Source organism: Salvelinus alpinus, chromosome 35 (assembly GCF_045679555.1).
Source record: "Salvelinus alpinus chromosome 35, SLU_Salpinus.1, whole genome shotgun sequence".
NCBI classification, from domain to species: domain Eukaryota; kingdom Metazoa; phylum Chordata; class Actinopteri; order Salmoniformes; family Salmonidae; genus Salvelinus; species Salvelinus alpinus.
The window spans coordinates 13,476,180-13,500,334 of NC_092120.1; the positions used below are offsets into that span (position 1 = coordinate 13,476,180).

General features: G+C 43.2%; 1 protein-coding gene across 11 annotated transcripts in view; it reads right to left on the reverse strand.

Annotated features, from left to right (window-relative positions):
• Positions 1 to 24,155, reverse strand: part of LOC139564702 (ras/Rap GTPase-activating protein SynGAP-like) — a 102,703-nt gene that overhangs the window by 10,571 nt on the left and 67,977 nt on the right. For 5 of the 11 annotated variants that reach the window (XR_011672810.1, XM_071384479.1, XM_071384469.1 and 2 more), the window contains 15 exons: positions 20,878 to 21,031; positions 20,192 to 20,290; positions 18,182 to 18,421; positions 17,668 to 17,997; positions 15,739 to 15,883; positions 15,473 to 15,617; positions 15,030 to 15,266; positions 14,574 to 14,775; positions 14,036 to 14,265; positions 13,514 to 13,727; positions 12,578 to 13,174; positions 11,934 to 12,377; positions 10,040 to 10,222; positions 8,910 to 9,121; positions 5,839 to 5,920 (listed from right to left, as the gene is read on the reverse strand). Coding sequence is in view for 10 of the 11 variants with exons in the window: in XM_071384479.1 (XP_071240580.1) it covers positions 5,839 to 5,920; positions 8,910 to 9,121; positions 10,040 to 10,222; positions 11,934 to 12,377; positions 12,578 to 13,174; positions 13,514 to 13,727; positions 14,036 to 14,265; positions 14,574 to 14,775; positions 15,030 to 15,266; positions 15,473 to 15,617; positions 15,739 to 15,883; positions 17,668 to 17,997; positions 18,182 to 18,421; positions 20,192 to 20,290; positions 20,878 to 21,031 (3,514 nt within the window). In the remaining variant the exon portion in view is untranslated. Of the gene's footprint in view, positions 1 to 1,964; positions 2,027 to 5,838; positions 5,921 to 8,909; positions 9,122 to 10,039; positions 10,223 to 11,933; positions 12,378 to 12,577; positions 13,175 to 13,513; positions 13,728 to 14,035; positions 14,266 to 14,573; positions 14,776 to 15,029; positions 15,267 to 15,472; positions 15,618 to 15,738; positions 15,884 to 17,667; positions 17,998 to 18,181; positions 18,422 to 20,191; positions 20,291 to 20,877; positions 21,032 to 24,155 lie in introns of all 11 variants that reach the window. The other 6 variants (XM_071384478.1, XM_071384475.1, XM_071384470.1 and 3 more) reach the window with 5 other exon arrangements.

Sequence of the window (24,155 nt, forward strand, 5' to 3'; positions counted from 1 at the left end):
GGGCCACTCAAGGACATTCAGAGACTTGTCCCGAAGCCACTCCTGCGTTGTCTTGGCTGTGTGCTTAGGGTCGTTGTCCTGTTGGAAGGTGAACATCTGTCCCAGTCTGAGGTCATGAACGCTCTGGAGCAGGTTTTCATCAAGGATCTCTCTGTACTTTGCTCTGTTCATCTTTGCCTCGATCTTGACTAGTCTCCCAGTCCCTGCCGCTGAAAAACATCGCCAGAGCATGATGCTACCACCATGCATCACCATAGGGATGGTGCCAGGTTTCCTCCAGATGTGACGCTTGGCATTCAAGCCAAAGAGTTCAATCTTGGTTTCATCAGACCAGACAATCTTGTTTCTCATGTTCTGAGAGTCCTTTCGTTGCCTTTTGGCAAACTCCAAGCAGGCTGTCATGTGCCTTTTACTGAGGAGGGGCTTCCGTCTGGCCACTCTACCATGAAGGTCTGATTGGTGGAATGCTGCAGAGATGGTTGTCCTTCTGGAAGGTTTTCCCACCTCCACAGAGGAACTCTAGAGCTCTGTCAGAGTGGCCATCGGTTCTTGGTCACCTCCCTGACCAAGGCCCTTCTCCCCTGATTGCTCCGTTTGGCCGGGCGGCCAGCTCTAGGAAGAGTCTTGGTGGGTTCAAACTTCTTCCATTTAAGAATGGAGGCCACTGTGTTCTTGGGGACCTTCAATGCTGCAGAAATGTTTTGGTACTCTTCCCAGATCTGTGCCTCGACACAATCCTGTCTCAGAGCTCTACAGACAATTCCTTCGACCTCAAGGCTTGGTTTATTCTCTGACATGTACTGTCAACTGTGGGACCTTATATAGACAGGTGTGTGCCTTTCTAAATTATGTCCAATCAATTGAATGTACCACAGGTGGACTCCAATCAAGTTGTTGAAACATCTCAAGGATGATCAATGGAAACAGGATGCACCTGAGCTCAATTTCGAGTCTCATAGCAAAAGGTCTGAATACTTATGTAAATAAGTTAATGTTTTTAATGTTTTATACATTTGCACAAATTTCTAAAAACCTGTTTTGGCTTTGTCATTATGGGGTATTGTGTGCAGATTGCTGAGGATTTAAAAATAAATGAAGGCTGTAACGTAACAAAATGTGGAAAAGATCAAGGGGTCTGAATACTTTCCAAAGGCACTGTCCAGCCTGGCCTCAGACTAGATGTAAAAGTAAATGAAAATCCGGCACTCAAATTAGTATGATATGTTATGTTTGGTATGGTTACATCAGGCCGAAGGTTACTTAAGGCAAAAATTAAAGGATTGTAGTTGGTCGGGGTGGATGGTTGAGCGTATAGCTACTTTGCAACTACTTAGCATGTTAGCTAACCCTTCCCCTAGCCCTTTCACCTAACTCCTGACCTTAACCTTAACCCCTAACCCCTAGCCTAGCTAACATAGCCACCTAGCTAACGTTAGCTTTAACCACCTAGCCACCTACTTAACATTAGCCACAACAAATTGGAATTCTTAACATATCATACGTATTGCAAATTTGTAGCATATTTTATGAATTGTAATATATCATACGAAATGGATGATGGACATCCACATATTAGTACATACCATATGTAACAATCATACTAATTTGAGTGTTACAGATTTTTGTTTACTATGTTATGTCTACCCCAGAACCTGGGTTGATATTTCAGCTCCAGAATTTATTGATTTTCTTTTACAGTAAAGCTCGCCATTATTCAAATTGCTGTTGACAAAATCAAAATAACCAAAATAATGTGAACAATAGGTAAAGAAAGAATATTGCCGTTTATAAGACGTGTGATTTTCTGTATAAGACATGTCTGTGTAAGTCAAGAACTGCTTCTGTTGGTGCTGCATACGGACAGTGATGCACATTCAGTACAGTGGAGGAGTCAAAGTGAAGAGGCAGAATGTATGGATGGAGAGAGGCAGTACCACTGAAGTGTATGCTGGTTGGTTTATTACCTTTGTACTCGGGGTGGGACGGGCGCGAGACGGGGCTGCACTAGGATGGATTGGCGCCTCCCCTAAGAGAAATCACCGTATCTCATCAACACAGGAGAAGAGGAGAGGAACGATAGAGAAAAGGAGGAGGAGAGGAGAGGCTAGGCATGTGTGCACTGAAGAAAGTAAAAGGTAGAAGTTGGGTGTCGAGGGTTGAGGAGCATTAGGGATACTCAACGCCAACAGGACACACACAAACACAAAGGAACACACACCACATTCGCGCCAACACAAACCCAGCAGCCTGAAAGCACAAGAGGGCCCAACATGTCAACCAAGTCTGCATGCTGAGGAAGCAAACCAAGGCTGTTGATACACACATGCAGCAGTAAAGATGGTAAGTAGCCAACTTTTGCAAGCCAGAACGTGAGGCAGCTTTATGTACAAGTACACCCTCCGGACAGGATGCTACTCAATCGCAGGGGCATAGCCCCCATCTCCTTAATGCTGAGCCAAGCAGAGACACATTGGGTCCTGTTTTTAGTCTTTGGCCGGGGATCGAACTCCCAACTTTCCAATCTCAGGGCGGACACTAACAACAAGGCCACTGAGTTGGTTTAGCAGTAAAGATAGCTGCATTTTAAATCAAGCTAAATGGCATTCATTGATCCAAAGACTGAAAAGTCTTAACAAGAAAAATTGTATCTCTGATCTCTTCTGAAGCTGAGGGGTTAGAAGTTGAGGCGAAAGGTCATGCTACTGCTAAACATGCAGTAATCATTGGCAAAAGTAATACACATGACTATTACTGCAACAAGGAATAAATAGTATTAAAAAACAGAGTTAAACAATATAAATATGCATACACATAAAAAAATTTGAATGACACATAACACATACAAGGTTATAGAGACAGTAGATAACTGATGGAATAGGGATAACCAGGTAAAGTGAGACATGCATTATACTCACAATGATGCATGGAACATACAACATTAAGTTGGAGAGGATATGTAGAGTACAACATCCAAAGGATGATTTATTTGTTACGAGTCATTACAAGGACAGGTTGATCTACTGTACTTTCAAGAGTGCTACCACTAGTTGCTGCCTACAGGTGTAATATCTTAATTGGACCAGTTTCCCACAGCAGGAAAATAATCCTGCACCAACAGGAATGTGGATAATAATTCATGGATATGTTTGTAGGGGTTGATACATTTTTCATTAGGGCGAATCAAGTCCAACATTTTAAAGTGGAAATTACAAACATTAGAAGCTTTTTAAACCCTCAAATATGAACAAGTTCACATTTCCTGCTGAACAGGAAAATTATCTGTTACAACAGAGTGATCAAATTAAGATAGAATATTTGTACATACAGTAGTAATAAAAACTAAATGAACTAATTTAATCAAGTTTGACAATGAAATCCCATTAAAACCAGATATTTAGTAGAGAGGGGGTGGAGGTATTCTCAACATAATGCTATAGGAATATGTATCCACAAATTGCATGTAAAAAGCTGAAAGCTGAGTCAACTGCCCACTGTTGGGACACTAAAGATGACGTGAACCCTATGAGTCACCGACAACCCCACCTAGACACCCAGCATTAAACACCTGTTGCTGCCATGGCGATGGACAAGTGATTGTATGGTAGCCAGCTCACTGAAAATAATGACAGATATTGGAAACGCAATCATTAACACATGCCAACATGCTCTGCTTGGGCATAGCCATGATGGGAATGTAATGGTCCACAACAATTTACGGCTTCCTTTTATAATCTTCTTTTCTATAACCTTCAGAACAATGGAGATACACAGAAAGGTTTGCCTGGTTGCATGACAATGAACAATTAGCATGAGAAAAAATAAAACTTGGGTGGAAGCATGACATGGAAATAATGAATGGTACCAGAAGATCCATGTTGGACTGCTGTGATTTGATACTGTTTCTAGGAAGAGACCCAAACAGCCTCATGTTAAATAGCAAATATTCCTCTTTCAGCTTGGAAACAAAACCAATGTCAAGACGGATGCCCAGCCTTGAACGCTACTACGACCTCTTGGGAAGAGCTACTCAAACTGTATCTCTCAGCCCTCAGAAAGGACAAATAGATTCCGATCCCAACGCTGTGTGAAGCTGTAGGCCAAGTCTACCATGACACTCCCCGCAACTACATGTCAACCACAGACTGGCCACGGTCGACTGAGTGTAACCCGCGCGAGTGCAAAAACTCTTTGGTCTGCTACTTGTCTGGCAACGGAACACAACGCCACGCATCGCTGGATGGCTTTACCCCCTTTCAACCAAAGTTTCTAAGCCTTTCTGGCTAATCTCTCCCTCTCTTCCTCTCCCTCCCGCCCTTCCTCTCCCTCTCTGGGAGAGCTGTGTACTGAATAGAGAAATAACAGGAGAGACGCATTGGATCACTGCTCACTCGAGGAAGCGTGGCTGAGGCCTTTACCGTTTAACGCCTTGCAGGGGTGCTGCATTCAGCTGTATTATTATCTGGGACATAGCGGAAGCGGTGTCAGTTTACACCGCTCAAACGTTCTGCTTTTGTTTTTATCTCTGCATGTCAGAAAATGTATTATATCGGTTGCCTCTTTTGAGTCTGATTTGATTCAGATTGGGATAAAGAAGTTTGGATTGGGGAAGTGGCTGGGCGGGATTCAGCGAAGCTTGAGCGTACATGTGTCATGTTGTTTGCAAGAGACATTGTGGTTTGACACACACTCACTCTCTCTCGCTCTTTTACACACACACACACACACACACACACACACACACACACACACACACACACACACACACACACACACACACACACACACACACACACACACACACACACACACACACACACACACACACACACACACACACACACACAGAGAGAAATCTGGCATGTCTTTGCAGCATGACTCATGATTGAGGGTGGGCTTGACCGGTTTGACAGGAGATGGTGGGTGGCTGGCTAAAAGCATGGACCGAGAGACATTGAGTGTGGATGCTGGAGACGTTGTCAGCCTGACAAATTAACTCATCCTCAGGACTAAAACTGTCCAATAGTTGTGTATTATGTCTGTCTTGCATTTGTGTTAGACTGGTAATACAACTTGACGTTGACATGCTCAGTGTGAATAATTGGGATGAAGGAGTTTGGATTGGGGAAGCGGTTGGGTGGGACTCATCTTCTGGTGGAACAGGGATTTGATTTAAACGAATGGAAGAAGCTTGAGCATACATGTGATGTCATTTGCAAGAGACATTGGGGTTTGACACACTGTCTCTCTTTCACACACACACAGACACATACACACACACACACACTGAAAGCTGGTATGTCTTTGCAGCATGACTCAGGCTTGAGGGTGAGCCTGCCCGGTTTGATAGGAGATGGTGAGTGGCTGGCTAAAAGCATGGACCGAGAGACATTGAGTGTGGATGCTGGAGACGTTGTCTGCCTGACAAATGAACTCATCCTCAGGACCAAAACTGTTCAATAGTCGTGTATTTTGTCTTGCATTTGTGTTGGACTGGTAATACAACTTGACTTAATACATATAGTTCACACAAAGTTGATAGACGTGTCTGAGATGTACAGTTATCACAGACACTGATTTGATTACAACCCGGATGTGGTCAGACAGAATATAAACAGACTGGTTGAGAGACAGACACGAGATGTAAACAGACGTTCTTTGACCTTCAAAGCACCTAAACGGATTGACAGACAAATGACAGTCTCACCCAAACCCAAGGACTTGTCTAGACAAAATAAAAGGGACAAATCAACAAAGAGATGAAAACAACATAGAGAAGGATAGAGAGATAGACACAGGCCATCCTACAGACATGGCGACCGGAAGAAGAAAATCACAGACCTGATCGGCGAAGACCCTAACGTTAGCTTTTGGCGGCTCAATGATGGCTCCTCCCCTTATCTCATCCTCCACAGCCATAAGTCTAAGAGAGAGAGAGAGAGAGAGAGTTCAAACAGTTGAGAGAATTGTGAGTTAAGTAGACACTAAGTAGCTAAGTGCAAAGCGTAAGGCTTATAAAGACTGTCCAGGTGCAAGCTGCATCTGTCATTGCCCTGACAAACGTTGATTTGTCAATTATACCCATTACCTGGTCTATAGTAGCGTTGTTATAACCTCTGGTAGCCAAATTATAATCTATTCAACCAATGCTGTAGCTGTTTAACATACACTGCTCCAGTAATACAAGGAAGCATTTTTGAGGCAGTTGAAGTGCATATTTCCATGTTTCCCAAGGGATTCAGCACGATGTGTCTGTCCAATTCAGGGTGTTTTCCAATTTAATCATGCCTAATGATGTCTAGATTGTGGTGTTTTGCTGGTCATCGTGTTCTGAAGGGGGTTTAATTAATAGTACATCCTCATGGAATAGTCGAACTGACACAACATGATAGAGATTCCAAATCCTTGTTATAACCATTTCAAAAAGAGTTGGCTTGCAGGGATATGGGAAGCTTATTGCTACAGTCTCCATAGGATATTTTTCTTGCCATGCAAATTCACCTTTAGACATGATTACTCAGCATCAGAATTATTTTCCAGAGAAGGGAACATGGATCATTAATTACTTGCCTTTGGAATTTCAAGATCTGCATCATTCAAGGCAATGGTTCTGATATTTTCTTCAACAGACACAAAAGGTGAAGGATCAATTAAAAGTCACTGCAATCATGAAGTCAAATCCAAGATGGCGATCAGCTGTTTGGTGATGGAGATTCAATGAACAAGGGTACATATGACATCCTAACTCCTACCTGGTCGATATTTCTGAGGTAATGAAATTCTCCTGCTTTGCTCATTATATATTTCATTATCTTTCAATCTTATCACATCTACTTTCCGCCTGAACGACATGGTTGTTTTAATTTGAAGTCACACAGAAAAGTTGTGAAATTGCTGACAAAGTAGATGAACTTCAGAGCGTTAAACTCCTGAGATTAACAGAATGCTGAGAGAGGACTAATTACACAAAATGAATGACACATTTATATACAGTGCCTTCAAAAAGTATTCACACCCTTGACTTTTTCCACATTTAAAATGGATTACATTGAGATGTGTCACTGGCTTACACACAATACACCACAACATTTTTAGAAATGTTTACAAATGAATTAAAAATGAAAAGCTGAAATGTCTCGAGTCAATAAGTATTCAACCCCTTCGTTATGGCAAGCCTAAATAAGTTCAAGAGTAAAAATGTGCTTAAGAAGTCGCATAATAAGTTCCATGGACTCATAATATTTTTTAACAAGATTTTTGAATGACTACCTCATCTCTGTACCCACACATACAATTATCTGTAAGGTCCCTCAGTCGATTAGTGAATTTCAAACACAGATTCAGGTTTTTCAATGCCAGGCAAATAGAGGCACCTATTGGTAGATAAAAAAATAAAAAAGCAGACATTGAATATCCCTTTAAGCATGGTGAAGTTATTATTACACTTTGGACGGTGTATCAATAAACCCAGTCACTACAAAGATACAGGCATCCTTCCTAACTCATTTGCCGGAGAGGAAGGAAACCGCTCAGGGATTTCACAATGAGGCCAAAAGTGACTTAAAAACAGTTAGAGCGTTTAATGGCTGTGATAAGCGAAAACTGAGACTGGAGCAACAACAGACAATAAAACTGCAAAAAAATTAAAAAATGTTTACTTTAAGTCCTGAATACAAAGCGTTATATTTGGGGCAAATCCAACACAACACATCACTGAGTACCACTGTCCATATTTTCAAGCATAGTGGTGGCTGCATCATGTTATGGGCATGCTTGTCATCGGCAAGGACTAGGGAGTTTTTTAGGATAAAGAAATTGAATAGAGCTAAGCACAGGCAAAGTCCTAGAAAAAACCTGGTTAAGTCTGCTTTCCAGACAGACACCGGAGACAAATTTACCTTTCAGCAGGACAATAACCAAAAACACAAGGCCATTATGGCCTCATGCTGTATAGGGCAGATAGAAGTCATATGATGTCACCTTTCAGTCCATTATTGTGCTTTTCGATTCAATCTAGTTGAATCCCTCTCAGTTTGCGGTTATCGGAATAATCACCACAGATGACGCAGGTAAACTACTGATGGGAAAAAACAAGCAGCATGTTTGATATACTGGCAATAAAATGGCTGCCAAGTAGTGCAATAGTACAAAGGGCCTAAAAATGTGTCTTTTGGGTTCTTTATGCACCAAGTTATGGGGTTATGGATGGGATTGGTTCCATTAAGTACAGCCAGGAACTGTCTCGGTCTTCATTCCATTTCCTCTTCCCTGGAATGGATTAAAAGTAGCAAAGTTCCCTGTGACGTATATCTAACTTTCAATTGCAGATTGTTAGAAGTGGTGGACAAAAGCAGAACATTTACACAAATAGTTTCCTCTCAAGTTCCTTGTCTTAAGTAAATTTGTCAACATTAGTCAGAAAAAGAATGTTCAATGAACATTTTCCTACGGACTGGGTGAAAACCAATTGCCTAAGGTATCTACATACAGACATTAATCGTTCATATGAATGGATTTCACTGTTAACCTCGCCTTTCAAATGAAAATAAGAATTTATTCTTAACTAACTTGCCTAGTTAAATAAAGGTTAAAAAATATATATATTATAAAAATATGGTTGAGGCCTCCCCGTTATTTCTCCATACATTATTAATGTATCTATTTCATAACTATACATTATCTAGACTCATATATTCGTCAATATTCCCCAGATTATTTCCAAAAATCAGCACTTGCCTAACGAAGATTAACTCTGTCTATGAAGGTTGGATATTTCTTGGAAAAACGTAATCAGACACGCTAGGTCTCAGCAATACATACATTTATTTTCTTCACTCCATTTTAGTTCTCTCTTTCTCTCCATCTCTACATCTTCATCTCTCCATCTCCTCCACCATCACCCCTCTTTTTACCTGTTGATTATTCCTTTAATTTGGGAGTCTTTCTCCACTTGTTGTTGCCGTAGCCTCCTCTCGCTGTCCTCCAGGCGACTCTGGTATTGTGAGAGGATCTTACTGGTCTGCTGCTCCTGGGAAAGGAGCCTCTTCTCATACTCCTCCAGCTTCCTGTGGGACATGATCAGTCGCTCCTTCAGGGAGTGGATCTCCTCCTCGTATTCCTTTACCTGAGACAGACAGAGAGAAGAGAACGCATTGGAAATAGAAAATGGTTGAGCAATTGTCATACACGTCGCCATGGAATAGGGAGGCAACCACATTGTTGTCCAGTGTTCACTAAAGTCTAAGACACATCGTTTATCCCTTTTCACTTGCTCACTATGCACAAAGATCTAGCTATGTCTATTATGAAAATAACTCCAGAAGGGAATATATTGAAAATATAAAAATAGTTGAGCAATTGTCATACATTAGCAACACATGGCTAAGCAACCAACAAATGTTTTGGGGGGTTGACTGAACACACCTTCACTCTGACAAAAAAATGTGGTAATGTGGTGTCTGCGGTCAAATATGAATATGCGAGCTAAAAGTTTGTTTCTTTTCAATGACTCACTGTTGTTCAAGTTCATCCTCAGCTGTTTCTATCTAAATTATTCATAAATACGTGTCTCGGTACCATCTGCTCTCCACTGATAGACTTGACTTGCACTTCCCTGACATCTGCACTGTGCATTAAGAAGGAAATATGACTCAGATCAGTGTTACGGTTCTCTAGTCTCACAGTTTGCTGTTGAATATGCTGCTACGTCGAATTGCTAAAGAAGAGAGAAATTCTGCATTCCTTTGAGGGATCGTTTTGTTACTGTTGATTTCCTAGAAGATTGGGATTTCAATGCCAAAGCTACAGTATATTGTTAAGACAATTATCTACTGTTTATATATATATATATATATATACACACACACACACACACACACACACACACACACACACACACACACACACACACACACACACACACACACACACACACACACACACACACACACACACACACACACACACACACACATTGCCAATGTCAAATTTAGGCTATCATTCTTTTTTATTGCAAAAGCTGTGGTGGGAGAGATGTATCTACCCTATCTAAGCGAGACTCATCCATGCTTTTGGAGTATTCCTTCAGCTTGAACTCTTCACGGTCGATGCGGTTAGCCTCCAGAGTAATGTCAGCGGAGAGGTGAGGCATGTTGGAGACCCAGGCGACTGTTCTCTCATTGGCCGGGGTCGGGGGGTTAAGGGTCGAGGGCGACTGCCCGGAACCCTGTGGAAAAAGACAAGAAGCAGATATGAAGAGGAATATGTACTAGTACTAGCAGTAGTGTGTATTCATGGAGGCCAAGGGAAGCCAGGCCTGTCACCAAAAATTGAACAAGAAAAAACATAGATAAATAATTTTCTCATAATTTTCCTTCAATTCGCAAGAGGCTGAATATATCTCACTGGAGAACGCATCCGAGCGAGCAAAACACTGCCCCTCTGTCTCAGTATGTGTCGGCCATCTATCTGATGCTGTCTGGGCCAAAAGAGTATGACATTGTTGCCGGATGTAGCATTGAATGCAAGGGAAGCCAGCAAGCATTTGGCCTTCCTTGATTAAGTATAAAATAATAGCCAATCAGCGTTGCGCTAAACTGAGTGAGCTCAACTGTGAATGGTCCTGGCGTATCTTTAATAAGTGTCAAGGGAAGCCAGTTTGGATTTGGCATCACTCCTATCAAATCGCATTGAGAGCATACGTCATTGAGAAACAACTTGAATTGTTGAATCTCGTTGTGATGTTGTCCTCCGGTGGCTAGCTAGCTCTTTACTAATTTAGCCATGGATGGAGATAGGGATTTGGACTTGTGGTTTTACTTAATTCTCCATACTGGCCAATGATTATAACAGTGATTCTGATCCAACCATTAATTCCTACATTGTGCCCCTGGCCTGAGAGGATGGAAGTTCAATATGTAGCTAGATGTAAAAGGCTAAAGTTAACTAGCTCACATTGCCCATGAAAGGAAGTTAGGCTAGCAAGCAAGCATTTTAGCCATGTAGCCTAGGACAACAATAAATAAAAGAGTGTACTATATGACAGAGTGACTGTTTCGTCAACATGAAAGAGGATGGCATTGGCCTTTCTCTACAAGTAGGGTGAGTTAACAAGTATTTTCGACTTGCACAAATTTTCACACACACACACGAATCAGAACCATGGACAGCCACATTATATTTAGCTTACGTTGATTGGACTAAATTGTTTTTGTCTCTCTTGTTGTGATGTGTGTTTTGTCCTATATTTATATATATTTTTATCCCAGCCCCCGTCCCCGCAGGAGGCCTCTTGCCTTTTGGTAGGCAGTCATTGTAAATAGGAATGTGTTCTTAACTGACTTGCCTAGTTAAATAAAGGTTAAATAAAAATAAAAAATGGTGCTGGAAAAGTGTTTTCTTTGCGTCTTGTGGTAACTCTCCGTGGTTCTAAATCAATAGTTGTTTAGTGGTTCAAAAATGTCTGAAACATTAACTTGACCATGCTGAAGGTCATGTAACTGTTTATTATATATATATATACATATATATATATATATATATGTATATATATATACAGTATATATATATATCACGGTCGCAAGGCATATGAACTAACAGGTTATAGAGCAAACAAAGCAATTATCACAACACATAAGTTGTAATATGGCTTTTTTTCTTGCTTCCCCAGTGATTTTACCCACGCACCGCTACTGTGTACTACACACATGAGGGGGTGACCCTTGGCCCTATTTAATCATACAGGTCACTGGGACTCTGGGGTTGGTCAGAAACAACTGTGAAAGAGTGAGCATGGTTGAACTGTATTTGATAGGTGTGTTGGAATTGTTATATAATGCTCTTTTCAGAGTGAGATAAAATAACAGTGACAGCTATGAGCTTCTTGTCAGATTTAAGGGTAGATTAAATTACACAATAGAGTACAGTAGCCTGCATACCTGTTTACTAATGGAAGGTTTGAGCAGGTGCTGTTGCTGTGGTTGCTGTTGCTGCTGCTGTGATTGCTGTATGGTTGTTGTAGTGCCTCCCTGTGGCCCCTGGGGGCCCTGGTTCTCCCTGACAGAGCTCTGCTGGTGGGGCAGTCCAGGGGCTGTGTTGTCTTTGACCGACAGCTGTTGCCGTGGTGCCTGTTGCCGACCTCCGTAGCCCGACTCTGGCGATAGGTTGGCACTGGGCGGTCGCGTCTTAGTGGATGGTGTGGGAGCAGCAGCCGCACTGACGGACAGCTGATGGGAGGTCTGTGATTTGACGCGTTGAACGGGAGGCGGGGCGATGGAGCTCTGGCGCACAGGCTGGACTGTGGAGGGGGGTGTGGCCAAGGAGGAGTGGGAGGTACCAGTCTGAGAGGCCATGCACATCTGCTGTTGCTGTTGAAGATTATCCTAACAAGGACAATTATAGAACTCCAAGTTATCCTGGTCTTAAACCTGTTTCAGATGTTTACATTATGCTAATCCTATTTATGTAGGCTACAAACAAATGTTGACTTAAATTATTATAAAGTAGGAGAGACAAAAAGGCTAATTTGCACAAAAGTAGAACATGATTGTAAACACATTCTTGACCTTAAGTTAATCCATACCTGCCCGTGCATGGACAGTTGCCGCCGTGCGAAATCAGCCCTGCTGTAGTCGTCGCTATAGCTGTGTGAGTGGATAATGGCTGGCTGCCCCAGGTGCCCTGCTGCGGTCCTCAGGGTGGACAGGTCCTCGCTGCGGGAGAACCCCCCGTGGGCGAACTGGGGGATGTAGGCCTGGTGCGAGCCACTGGGGTCAGGCTCCGGGGCCAGGAGCAGGGGCGGCGGGAGATGGGCCCTGCTGTGCTGGTGGTGAAGGTGGGGTCCATCTGCAGTGCCGGTGGCCAGGTGAAACAGGGGGTTCTGGAAGGAGAGCGGGTATCTCAGGGCGGCGGCCTGCTGCTGCTGCTGCTGGGACAGCGAGTCGGTGGTGGTGCCCATCTGGCTCAACTGGCTCAGCCGGAGGCCCCCTGACATGCTGGATCCCCCCGAGCCGGCCGAGAGGCGGCCCCCGGCCCGGAGCTGGCCACTCAGGCCCGAGCCCAGGCCTCCTCCACCCTGGCTGCTGAGCCCTCCGAAGCTGCCCATGCCGGTGATGGAGGCCTGGGAGGAGTTGAGCATGGCCACCGACTGCAGGTTAGACACGCTGTTCATTGTGGAGTCCTGGAGGTCCATCATAGATATACACTTTATTGACACTGAGCACCTAGATGAGATTGATAGAGCTAACAGCCTTCTGTGCCCAATTCTAAAGTGCCAATAAGTTGATTAAGTGTTTTATCTATTAAGAGGGGTGGTTGTATGCCTGAATTGCATGTCCCATGACTTACCACTAAGGTACATGCATCATTTTCCTATGAGCGCACAGCTGCCATACTATCCTGCAGTCGTCTGCCAGACTTGGCTACCACATGGAAAGGAGATGTGCAGTTTACATAGCTTCCTGTAGAACATGGCTCCTAACAGATCTTAATGCTATCAAAACTCTAGAATTCAACTAACCTTGTGGTCTGGCTCGGTGATATCAGAGCTACTGGTGCAGTAGGCAGGGCTGGATCGGGCCAAGGGAGGGCGGGTTACATAGAAAACGTCTTTGGAGGCTCGATGTGGGTGATCACGCTCTTGGAAACTCAGCTGAGGATGAGCACGAGACGGCATGACCCCCCCACCGGACACACCAGATGTAGGGGAAGGCAAGCGAGTGATATCTATGGAGCTGAAGAAAGGCAACAACACATGGCAACAGATTGGAGAAGACGATGACAAGGTTATAGGTGTATTACGAGTTTGGCACAAAAGGCACAACCCAACCACTGCATTATGGCGGGAAAGGCAAAACTTTAACAAATGCACCAACCAACCATCCTCCTAGGGCTGGTTTCCCAACACGGATTAAACCTAATCATAGACTAAAAAGTATGTTCAATGGATAATTCTCCATTCAAAGTGCTTTTTTGTCCAGGACTATACTTAACCTGTTTCCAGGAAATAGGCCCATAGGATTAAATAAAGCCAGGGCACTACCTGTTGAGATCCTTCATCATGAGATTCTGGAACTCCGAGGAGACTCCCCTGTGGAAGCTGGGTCGTGAGAGCAGCCTCTCCGTCTGTCTCTCATGGACTCTATCTGTCTGGTTCTGGTGGCTGGGCTGCCTCTGCAGGTGGGGGTTACGCAGGGCCATGCTGATGTCATTCAAGAGGCGGGGCAAGGGACCCAGTTTGATAATGGCATCCTGTGGGTTAGGGTTAGAAGACTGACATGAATACAAGTTAGCAACGACAATAGGAAAAGCATTCAAATGGTTAAAAAGTGTGGTTGATCATTTTAAGTATCTTATCTTTGAAAGTTACAAGTGCACTTAATCATTCCATTCATTCTACTGTCTCATACTTTCAGATTACTGAGTTGTCAAGACCATACATAGTTCTTTTATTGTCCTGATTCCTAATTGGACTTAACCATTGTAGTGTTATTCAATAATGGTTATCTGTAACTTGTACTTTTTGGGGGGTCATATATTGTAGAGGTTATATTGTTAATATTTACCCTGATCCTCCCTACCTTGCTGAGCTGGGCCATGACCTCCCAGAGGAGGCTGTGCAGTATGGACAGCTCCCTGCCCAGGTCGATGTAGCCCTCGAAGCCCCCCGCATTGCTCACACTGTCCAGGTTGGAGATCTCATAGAGGAACTGTTGCATGGAGCCCCACTCCATCTCTAAGAACTCATTCATGAAGCACATGTACTCCTCTTTCATACCAAACCTGAGGGAGAGAGAGAAGAAGAAGAGTCAAAATGCTATATACTCAGATTACACATCATCGGATTGTTTCCCGGACACAGAATTAGCCCAATCCTGGATTAATAACTAATAAGAAATTTCAATGGAGAATCTACATTGAGCATGCTTTTTAGTCCAGGACTAGGCTTAATCTCTGTCCCGGAAAAATATTCAAAATATTACAGAAGTTTTAGCATAAGCATAACATTATAAATTGTAGTGAATGAATGAACTGACTTAGAGAAGTTGGCCAGGTTCTGCACCACTTTGGAGATGAGGGTGAGCGTGCGTGATGTCTGCTCATCTGGGTACTCCTGAGTCAGGTTGAACAGGGAGGGGGACATGACGGCAGGACACAGGAAGCGCAGGAAAAGGGAGCCGCTGATTAGGCGGTCTGCGATGTCCTCCCTCCCCCTCTCTGCACAGCGCACCCTCCACGAGGCAAACACCTCCTTCAGCTCCCGAGGAAACACACTGCAGAGAGATACAAATATACAGTGTGTTATCATTTGATAGGATATTCTGCTTTAGTAAGGCAGTGTATGCCAACTACTGAATGCAAATCTGGTGTGTTCAACAATCAAAATTCTGTAGATAAGTCTTTGGGTGCTGTAGCCCAGGAGTAATCCTACTTGAATGAAAAAAAAAAAACAGTAAGCACTCATATACCAACTACTGACCAATGGGAGTTGACGATTTTGCAGAGTGCCAGTTCGCAGCACATGCGGAGATTGGCTTGGTGATCTGGAAGGACAGAGGGTGGTGTCCTCATGGGGTCCACCTCGCAGTTCTCCTCTGATTCGTACAGCGCCCTTATGAACTCCCCTGAAACAAACACAATATCACTGACCATTAGGCAAACACAGAAAGATAATGAATATATCACAGCAAGAACAGTTCAACAACATGTATTGAGTGATTCATGTGAAGTTTTCGAAGGCCACACCTATTGCATCCTTGAGGTACTTATGTCCAATCAGCTTGAGATACTCTTCTATGGCTTTGGTGGCCAGAGTGTTCTCTCTGAAGATAAGGTGTTCTCGGTCTATGAATCTATCTACCTCACACATCGCCATGTCTGAAAGAAAATCCTGGGAAGAAACAAAACAGAAACATCAATATAGCATAGACTTTCTTTTTAAAACCTTCAATTATAATCTATTGGGTACTCTCAAATTCAATTTTGAGGATATAACGCCTTTCCTCAGGTCAGAGAGTAATTTGTTTATTGTTTAATATTGTTTAATATTCCTTCTGTTTCAATCTCTTTTGGTTTATGGTTTGGTAAGAAAACCAAGAAGTAGTCAAACTAATATTCATTTTGTAGTTTATAGTGCCTTAAAGATAGAATCCGCAGGTTGTGGGCACCCCCCATGCCGCCCCACTTCTTCTGTTGTGTTTTCACTTTGAACGAAAACAAGGGGATTGAGCCCTGAGACACCTTGGGCTGGCCTTCTGGGCAAGGTGTGTCTTTGCACTAAAACCTGCCTACTCGAACGACCCTGCTGCCATGCTCCAGAGCTGGAGAAGAAGTGAAAGTCCCTTGCAAGCTATAGCCGCAAGAAACAAACACAGAGCAGACGAAGCCAACAAGCTAGCTAACTTATTTGCAGATAAACTGTCCTGGTAGCAGGGCCAGCATTTTCAGAAAATGTAGACAGAAACAAGCATCATTCTCGGATCTTGGATCTGAATCAACTCAACCCCAAAAGAGAAAAATAAGCGAAAAAAAGACTGCTCATGACAGATCAAGAAATCGGATAAACATTGGAATTAATTTTGAAAGGTGGAAGAGTGATGCCGAAATGGCCACTATTGTCATGGACAGGTAGGTAAGTGTTGGGTTGCATTTTTAGCCTACGTTTTTTAGCTACGTTAGCTGCTAACCTTAGTGTGTTCAATGTTCAAGCTTGCCAACATGGCTACTTAGCTAGCTAGCTGACATCTTTTGTATTTGGAAACTAACGATAACTAACGTTAGCTACATCATGTAGCTACACTGCATAAACCACACAAGATGCCCAATGCCTTTATTTCAACTAGCTAACGTTAGCTAGTTAAGTAAAGCTAAATATGCAGATTGTTGACATGATAGTGTGTTTGGTTTGTAGATGATAATGCTAGGTGGTTGACAGCATTTTCAACCTAGGACCACCCCAAACCATGCATCATCTAGCTATACATTCGGTACAGTGACATCACACAACAACAAAACATTATCAGGGAGATACTGGTGGAGACAGTCTGATTTCGAGGGAACCTGAGGTTGTAGAAGTTGTGATTGTGGAAAAATCCAAAAGAGAGGTAAACATTTTTATGGAATGTTTTGTGATTGAATAATAATTTGATTGGTAATCGACCAATGGAAGCTATGTTTGCCTGTTCAGCATATTGCTTACACAGCATGGCATTGAGTCCTACCATGAAGTGCCCAACTTCAAGGACTGAATGAATATCCAGTGTAGCCAGTAAAGTAAACAATGGCTCGTCTACACGACATATTGGTAGAACATGGGCCATCAAGTAATAGGATGGTTACATTAGCATGACACATGTTACACTGGTTACAGCGCAACATCACATCCTATGTATTTAAAGGACACTGTTATGACATTGACCTATTTGGCAGTAATGCCCCCCCTATTTAGCTGTAGTCAACAGAGCATGGTGATTTGAGGCGGTTGAATTTATAAACAGTGGATACATTCTCACTATAATGTACTCATATTCCATCAATATTATGCTATCAAATCAGAAACAGCATTTATCTGGCATATACACAGGATACAGTGAGTTGTATACAGGAATATGACCTTGCATTGTACCGTGTACTATTGAAGTAACAACATGTTAAATGTTTCATGCCAATACTTACCTTGGCTTTCCCCGTGCTCTGTAGTATGTGGACCAGCGCACAGGCCACCTCTTCTTTACTCTTCACGCTCAGTAGAGGCTCCAGCACCGCACACAAAGTCCGGTAGTTATTGGTAACATACTCGGCAAACTCCTTGTACAGCTCCATGGGCAGGATGCTCATGGTCTGGTAACGGGACTTGAGGCGTAGGGAGGCATTGATGATCTTGCCCCCTGCTTGCCCCTTGGCCAAGATGCTAGGCTGGATGACCGGGTACCACTGCTCCACAAACTGTCGGCCCGTGATGCTGGAGATAGGGATACTGACCAGTCCCAGGTATGTGCTCTTTTCCTGATAGAAGAGGGGAAAGAGATATGGGGCCATTAAGAAAGAGGAAAAAAAGAAGATTGTAATGAAACTAAAGTATATTCATCCATCTTAATCATTGGGCAAGCTGCTTTAACCAGTCTGCAAAAATGTAATTTTAACTAGTTTCATCCCGTTTAGCACACTGGTGAGAGAGTTGTCCCTTCACCTTGCGTCTCTTCTTGTCAGTCTCCTTGTAGAGATGAAGGCGTAGGTTGCGGACGGCTGGCAAGTTGTTGAACTCAAAGTGCTCGCCCCAGAACACGGTGTCAGTCCGGGGCTTGCTGGTGGTGCGTGCGTAAAGCATGTCGTCCAGACAAAGTTCGCAGTAGTAGCGCTTCTTGGCGGGAAGCTCCCGCGCCTCGATGATCCAGAGTTTCAGCACGTTGTCCACCCTCCGACTGTTGTCCTGAAGAGGGTCAAAGAGAGGGTGGCAAAGGGACAAGGCAGAACAGGGAGGAACGAAAACCAAAGGGAAAAAGACCAAAGAGAAAAAGAAAGCCAGAGAGGGAGGGTTGAGTAGGTTAAGAACAGTGGTGTAAAGTACTTCAGTAAAAATACTTTAAAGTACTACTTATGTCGTTTTTTGGGGTATCTGTACTTTACTATTCATATTTTTTACAACTTTTACCTTACATTCCAAAAGAAAATAATGTACTTTTTACTCCATACATTTTCCCTGACACCCAAAAGTAGTTGTTACATTTTGACAGGAAAATGGTCCAATTAACACACTTATCAAGAGAACATCCCTGGTCATCCCTACTGCTTTTGATCTGGCGGACTCACTAAACACAAATGCTTCATTTGTAAATTATGTCTGAGTGTTGGAGTGTGCCCCTGGCTATTCGTTAATAAAAATTTAAAAAACACAATTGTGCCGTCTGTATTTCTTAATATAAGGAATTTGAAATTATTTATACTTTTACTTTTGATACTTAAGTATATTTAAAACTAAATACTTTTAGACTTTCTCAAGTTGTATTTTACTGGGTGACTTTCACTTTTACTTTAGTTATTTTCTATTAAGGTATATTTACTTTTACTCAAGTTTGACAATTCAGTACTTTTTCCACCACTAGTTAAGAACAGTCTAAGAACAATATGCACACATACAGATGGAGATAAACTAGATAATACATATGTACTGGAGGCATGAGAGACAGAAAGTGGATGTGTGATTGGTAATGTTGCAGCAGAGAGCTGCATTTTCTGAACATGATTACAAAGAGCCAACTATGTCTGAAATCCCCCATGGGAGGAGAGCGTGCTGTGCAGATTGCACAGAGTGATGTTTTAGTCAGGGGTGAGTCATTTCAACTAGTCTGAAATGCCACTGGATTGCTCAGCCCTGGCTCAGATCAGCTCTTAATACCGACTTTAGATTGCTAAGTATATCAGCAATTTTCCAAAGTTGTTATTTCTTAAGTACTCCATTGGTATGCCGCCTGACAATAAATGTGGACGTCCGCCGATGCAACCCTTTCAACCGTTCATCATGAATTTCAATAAGAAGAAGAATCAAGAGCGTCTGTCTGCCCAGCGACGGTTGCGAAACCTAATGAACATCCTGGTCTCTATCGACATCACACCTCGTCTTATCTCTCCCATCACGTATCTGGTTGGAGATTCATGAGGGTGCAGAGGATATTTCGGAGCCCCCGTGTCGAGTCCTTGGAGCCCCATGATTCAGCCAGGAACCCCGCAGTCACAGCATCTGGATGAGTCAATCCACTTGGGCTGATGTTTCCTCTCGGTTTGCCTTAATAACTGCAGCTCCCTTGCTGCCATCAAGAGCAGTTATCTGTCTCTCGTAATGTCTCTTTTGATAAGAGAGAGGGGGGGATGGGACGGGAAGGGGCCTATTACGCAGACCTAGGAGATCAAGCGTAGCTGAAATTAGAAGATCTGTTTTAATCAACCGCATCTAAAGTGCTGAGTTTGCGTCTTTTTAGTTATTTATTTAACTCTGATGATAGTGTAGAAGTGCTGTGTTTTAATATGTACTGTATTTGATGACTATACATTACAGACATAGACAAACAGAGAGCACAGGGAGGTTACAGTAAACAAAATGAGGAAATGCTCATATTGAAACAGACATATTGAAGACAGGGGAGAAGGAGAGAAGCACTGACAGAACGAGAAGTAACTTAATTTCTCGCCCTTGTTTCCCCACCTTGTTGGGTTTGACAGCTCTCTGAAGATTCTCGATCCATTTGTCTCTCTCTGCACCCGAGCGACATGCAAAGCACTTGGTTCCCGAAGCCGTAGTCACCTGAGGTTACCAACGGTAACATCAACAGCCACAACCATTAGCAACTTGGGAGAAGATGACAAGTCGCATAACAACGTCCTTTAATCACAGAGACTTGTGTCATGTACACGTTGGCTATGGGAAAGTGAGCCATGCAGTGAAAGCCGTTTTCACAACAAATTTCTGTGACAAATCAACTTGGGACATGAGCTCATTTCGAGCCGCTTGTTGGCTTTCTCTTTGATATCTTTCCCACAGATAACAAGATTTATAAAATCACAGCCTTATTCAATAAATCCTTATGTTGATGTCAATCGAGAGACTTCTACCCAACATTAGTAGCATTAGTAGCAATAGTAGACAGACCTGGGTTCAAATGTTATTTCAAATATTTCAAATACTTTTAGTGTTTGCTTTAGCCTGCCTGGAGTGGCAGATGGGCGGGATTTGAACTTTCTCTTCTTCTATTGGTTCCACTGCACCAGACAAGATCAATCAAGCTCAGCAAAAGTATTTGAAATGATTTCAAATAGTATTTGAACCCAGGTTTAATTAGTAGCGCTATCTGGGTTCATTGTGTGTGTGTGTGTGTGTCGTGTCAGCCTCACCTCGAAACAGTACTCCTGTCCCAGGATGCTGGAATGGACGGGCTTGATGATGGCGTCCTCGTCCAGGGTGAGGTCCAGCGCCTCGGCTGCGCTGCTGGGAGACAGCAAGGACTCATGGGAGTGGGACTCTTTGAAGCTCTGCATCAGGCGCGTTCTGGATGGGGAGCAGAGACACAGTGAGAGGAGCAGAGTCCCATACATTACAGTACAAAGCATTCTGTGTTTTTTTTCTACTTAATGTTTCCTCTGTCATTTCCTATGACTGAAAAGAGCTTCTGGACATCAGAACAGCTTCTACAGACTTCTACTTCAATGAGTCGGAGAAGAAAGACATTGATTATCCCGGGCCAGGCCCAAATCCCTGACACTCGAAGAAGGAGGAGACGCCGCTATAGAGGCCGGTGTACAGGATACCTGACGAGACTACGTCAGAGAGTGGATAAATAAACTGGATTAGGTCCGTTCGAGACTATTCTATCATCGTGGACTACAGGAAACAGAGGGCCGAGCACGGCTCCATCTACATCGAAGGTGCTGTAGTGGAGCAGGTCGATAGCATCAAGTTCCTCGGTGTCCACATCACTAAGGAATTATCATGGTCTACACACACCATCACAGTTGGGAAGAGGGCATGACAACGCTTCTTCCCCCTCAGGAGGCTGAAAAGATTCGGCATGAGCCCTCAGATCCTCAAAAAGTTCTACAGCTGCGCCATTGAGAGCATCTTGACTGGCTGCATCACCACTTGGTATGGAAACTGCTTGGCATCCAACCGCAAGGCGCTACAGAGGGCAGTGTGTACGGCCCAGTACAACACTGGGGCCGAGCTCCCTGTCAGAGGAAGGCCCTAAAAATTGTCAAAGACTCCAGCCACCCAAGTCATAGACTGTTCTCTCTGCTTTCGCACAGCAAGCGGTACCGATGCATCAAGTCTGGAACCAACAGGACCCTAAACAGCTTCTACCCCCATGCCATAATACTGCTAAATAGCTAGTCCATGTAGCTATTGGTTAACTATTTAACTATTTGCATTGACCCTTTTTTTGCATCTCTTTTGACTCATCACATATGCTACTGTTACTGTTTATTATCTATCCTGTTAATTATCTATCCTGTTGCCTAGTCACTTTATCCCTACCTTTATCCTGTACATATCTACCTCAATTACCTGTTACCCCTGCACATCCACTCAGTACTGGTAATCCGTGTATATAGCCAAGTTATCGTTACTTATGGTGTATTTATTCCTCGTGTTATTTTTTTTATTTTTTCTCTGCATTGTTGGGAAGCTAAGTAAGAATTTCACTATTAGTCTATACCTGTTGTTTACAGAGCATGTGACAAATACAATTTTATTTGATTAGGCACTACAGAGGGTAGTGCGTACGGCTCAGTACATCCCCAGGGCCAAGCTTCCTGCCATCCAGGACCTCTATATCAGGTGGTGTCAGAGGAAGGCCTTAAAATTGTCAAAGACTCCAGCCACCCTAGTCATAGACTGTTCTCTCTGCTACCGCATGGCAAGTGGTACCGGAGCACCAAGTCTCGGAACAAGAGGCTTCTAAACAGCTTCTATCCCCAAGCCATAAGACTCCTGAACAGCTAATCAAATGGCTACCCAAACTATTTCCCCCCCCCCGGTACCCCCTCTATATAGCCCCGCTATTGTTATTTACTGCTGCTCCTGAATTATTTGTTTATCTCTTACTTTGTATTTTCTTAACTTAATTGTTGGTTAAGGGCTTGTAAGTTAGCATTTCACTGTAAGGTCTACACCTGTTGTATTCGGCGCATGTGACAAATAAACTTTGATTTGATTAGGGGGATGATTAAGTCAACAAGGCAACTGGCACCATGTGGCCAAAAAAATGCAACCACTGTCAATATTTTTCATTTGAAAGTCGGCATACACTTCTTCAACTAAAGGGACTACCCTCTGTTTATAGCTCCCTACAATCTCACTAACAAATCTAACTGTGACAAGGGGAGTGGAATACAATCAGTCATTGAGGGCACAGAGAGCCAGAGATCTTTCACAACGCCAGGCCCGGTGGAGTTTTTCTGAGATACACTCGAGCATATCTGATTCCGAAAAGTTGAGAAACAGCACGCAACCATTCTGCTTTTCATGCCAAAGGAATCCGTCTGTACTCACAAATCCTGTGTTCTGTGAGCTTGAAAAGAGGTCACATCTTAAAACAATGTGATGCTAGGGCTCACAACGGGTCTAATTGTCATCTGAAGAAGTCAACCATTAGCATTCAATTAGAGTTTCACTGGATTAGATTAGAGCATAATGACAATAGTGTTATCATTATATTTATTGGACAACAAAGCTACGTTTCTATTGACAGCCATACATGCATAAGGCACAGAGCAACCCCTGAATAGAATTGTCCATGACGCTTGACCGCATTTCCCGCCATGCCCGCCCACACTGACGTATACATATATACACATAGACACACACATACCAATTATGCTACAATGCCACTGAACTGAAGAGGAGACAGATACAGAGTGCCAGAAAGGGGAATGACAGAGACCACAACACAGAAAAAGCAGAGAAAAGAAAGTAACAGTCTCCCTACTATGATGTCCCTGATGCATCCAGCTCTCTCGCGTTCTCCCTGTGCCACTGTTTTTGTGGACATTCACTCATAATGTGCATCAGAACATTGAATACTTACAGTGGAGTGGGAGAGAGAGAGAGAGAGAGATAAAAATAGACCCAAAGAAATGAGTCAGAATGAGAGAAATAAAGGACAGTGGGGGAGGTCGAGAAAGGGAGGGCGAGAGGGCGAGAGAGACAGAGGGAGAGAGAAGGAGAGGGGGAAGACGGTGGGAGAGAGAACCTCTCAGAGGAAATCAAGTTGTTATGTAAACTGTGGGTACTTTAGAGAAGAAGGGAGTGACAGGGCAGATGAGAAAACAGAGAGATACTAAAAGAGATGGATATGGTAGAAGAGGAGACACAAGAGGACAGCAAATGAATGAATGCAAATTGCAATGCAACACAGCTAAGCCACACTGGAAACAACTCCATTCCCCAACGTGCACTTTCTACCAACATTCTTTGTACCGAAGATGCAGGCAGGTGTTTCAAAAACAACAAAAAGTATTCTAAAAAGTGAAGTAAAACTGTCCCATCAACTACACCTCAAGCAACTTATCCAACGTAACAACACAGATGGTGTATAAAGTCACCCTAAGGTATCTATTAGAGTAGTTCATTCTCACAAACAAGTAAGGGACTAAATACCAGAAAATGACCAAAA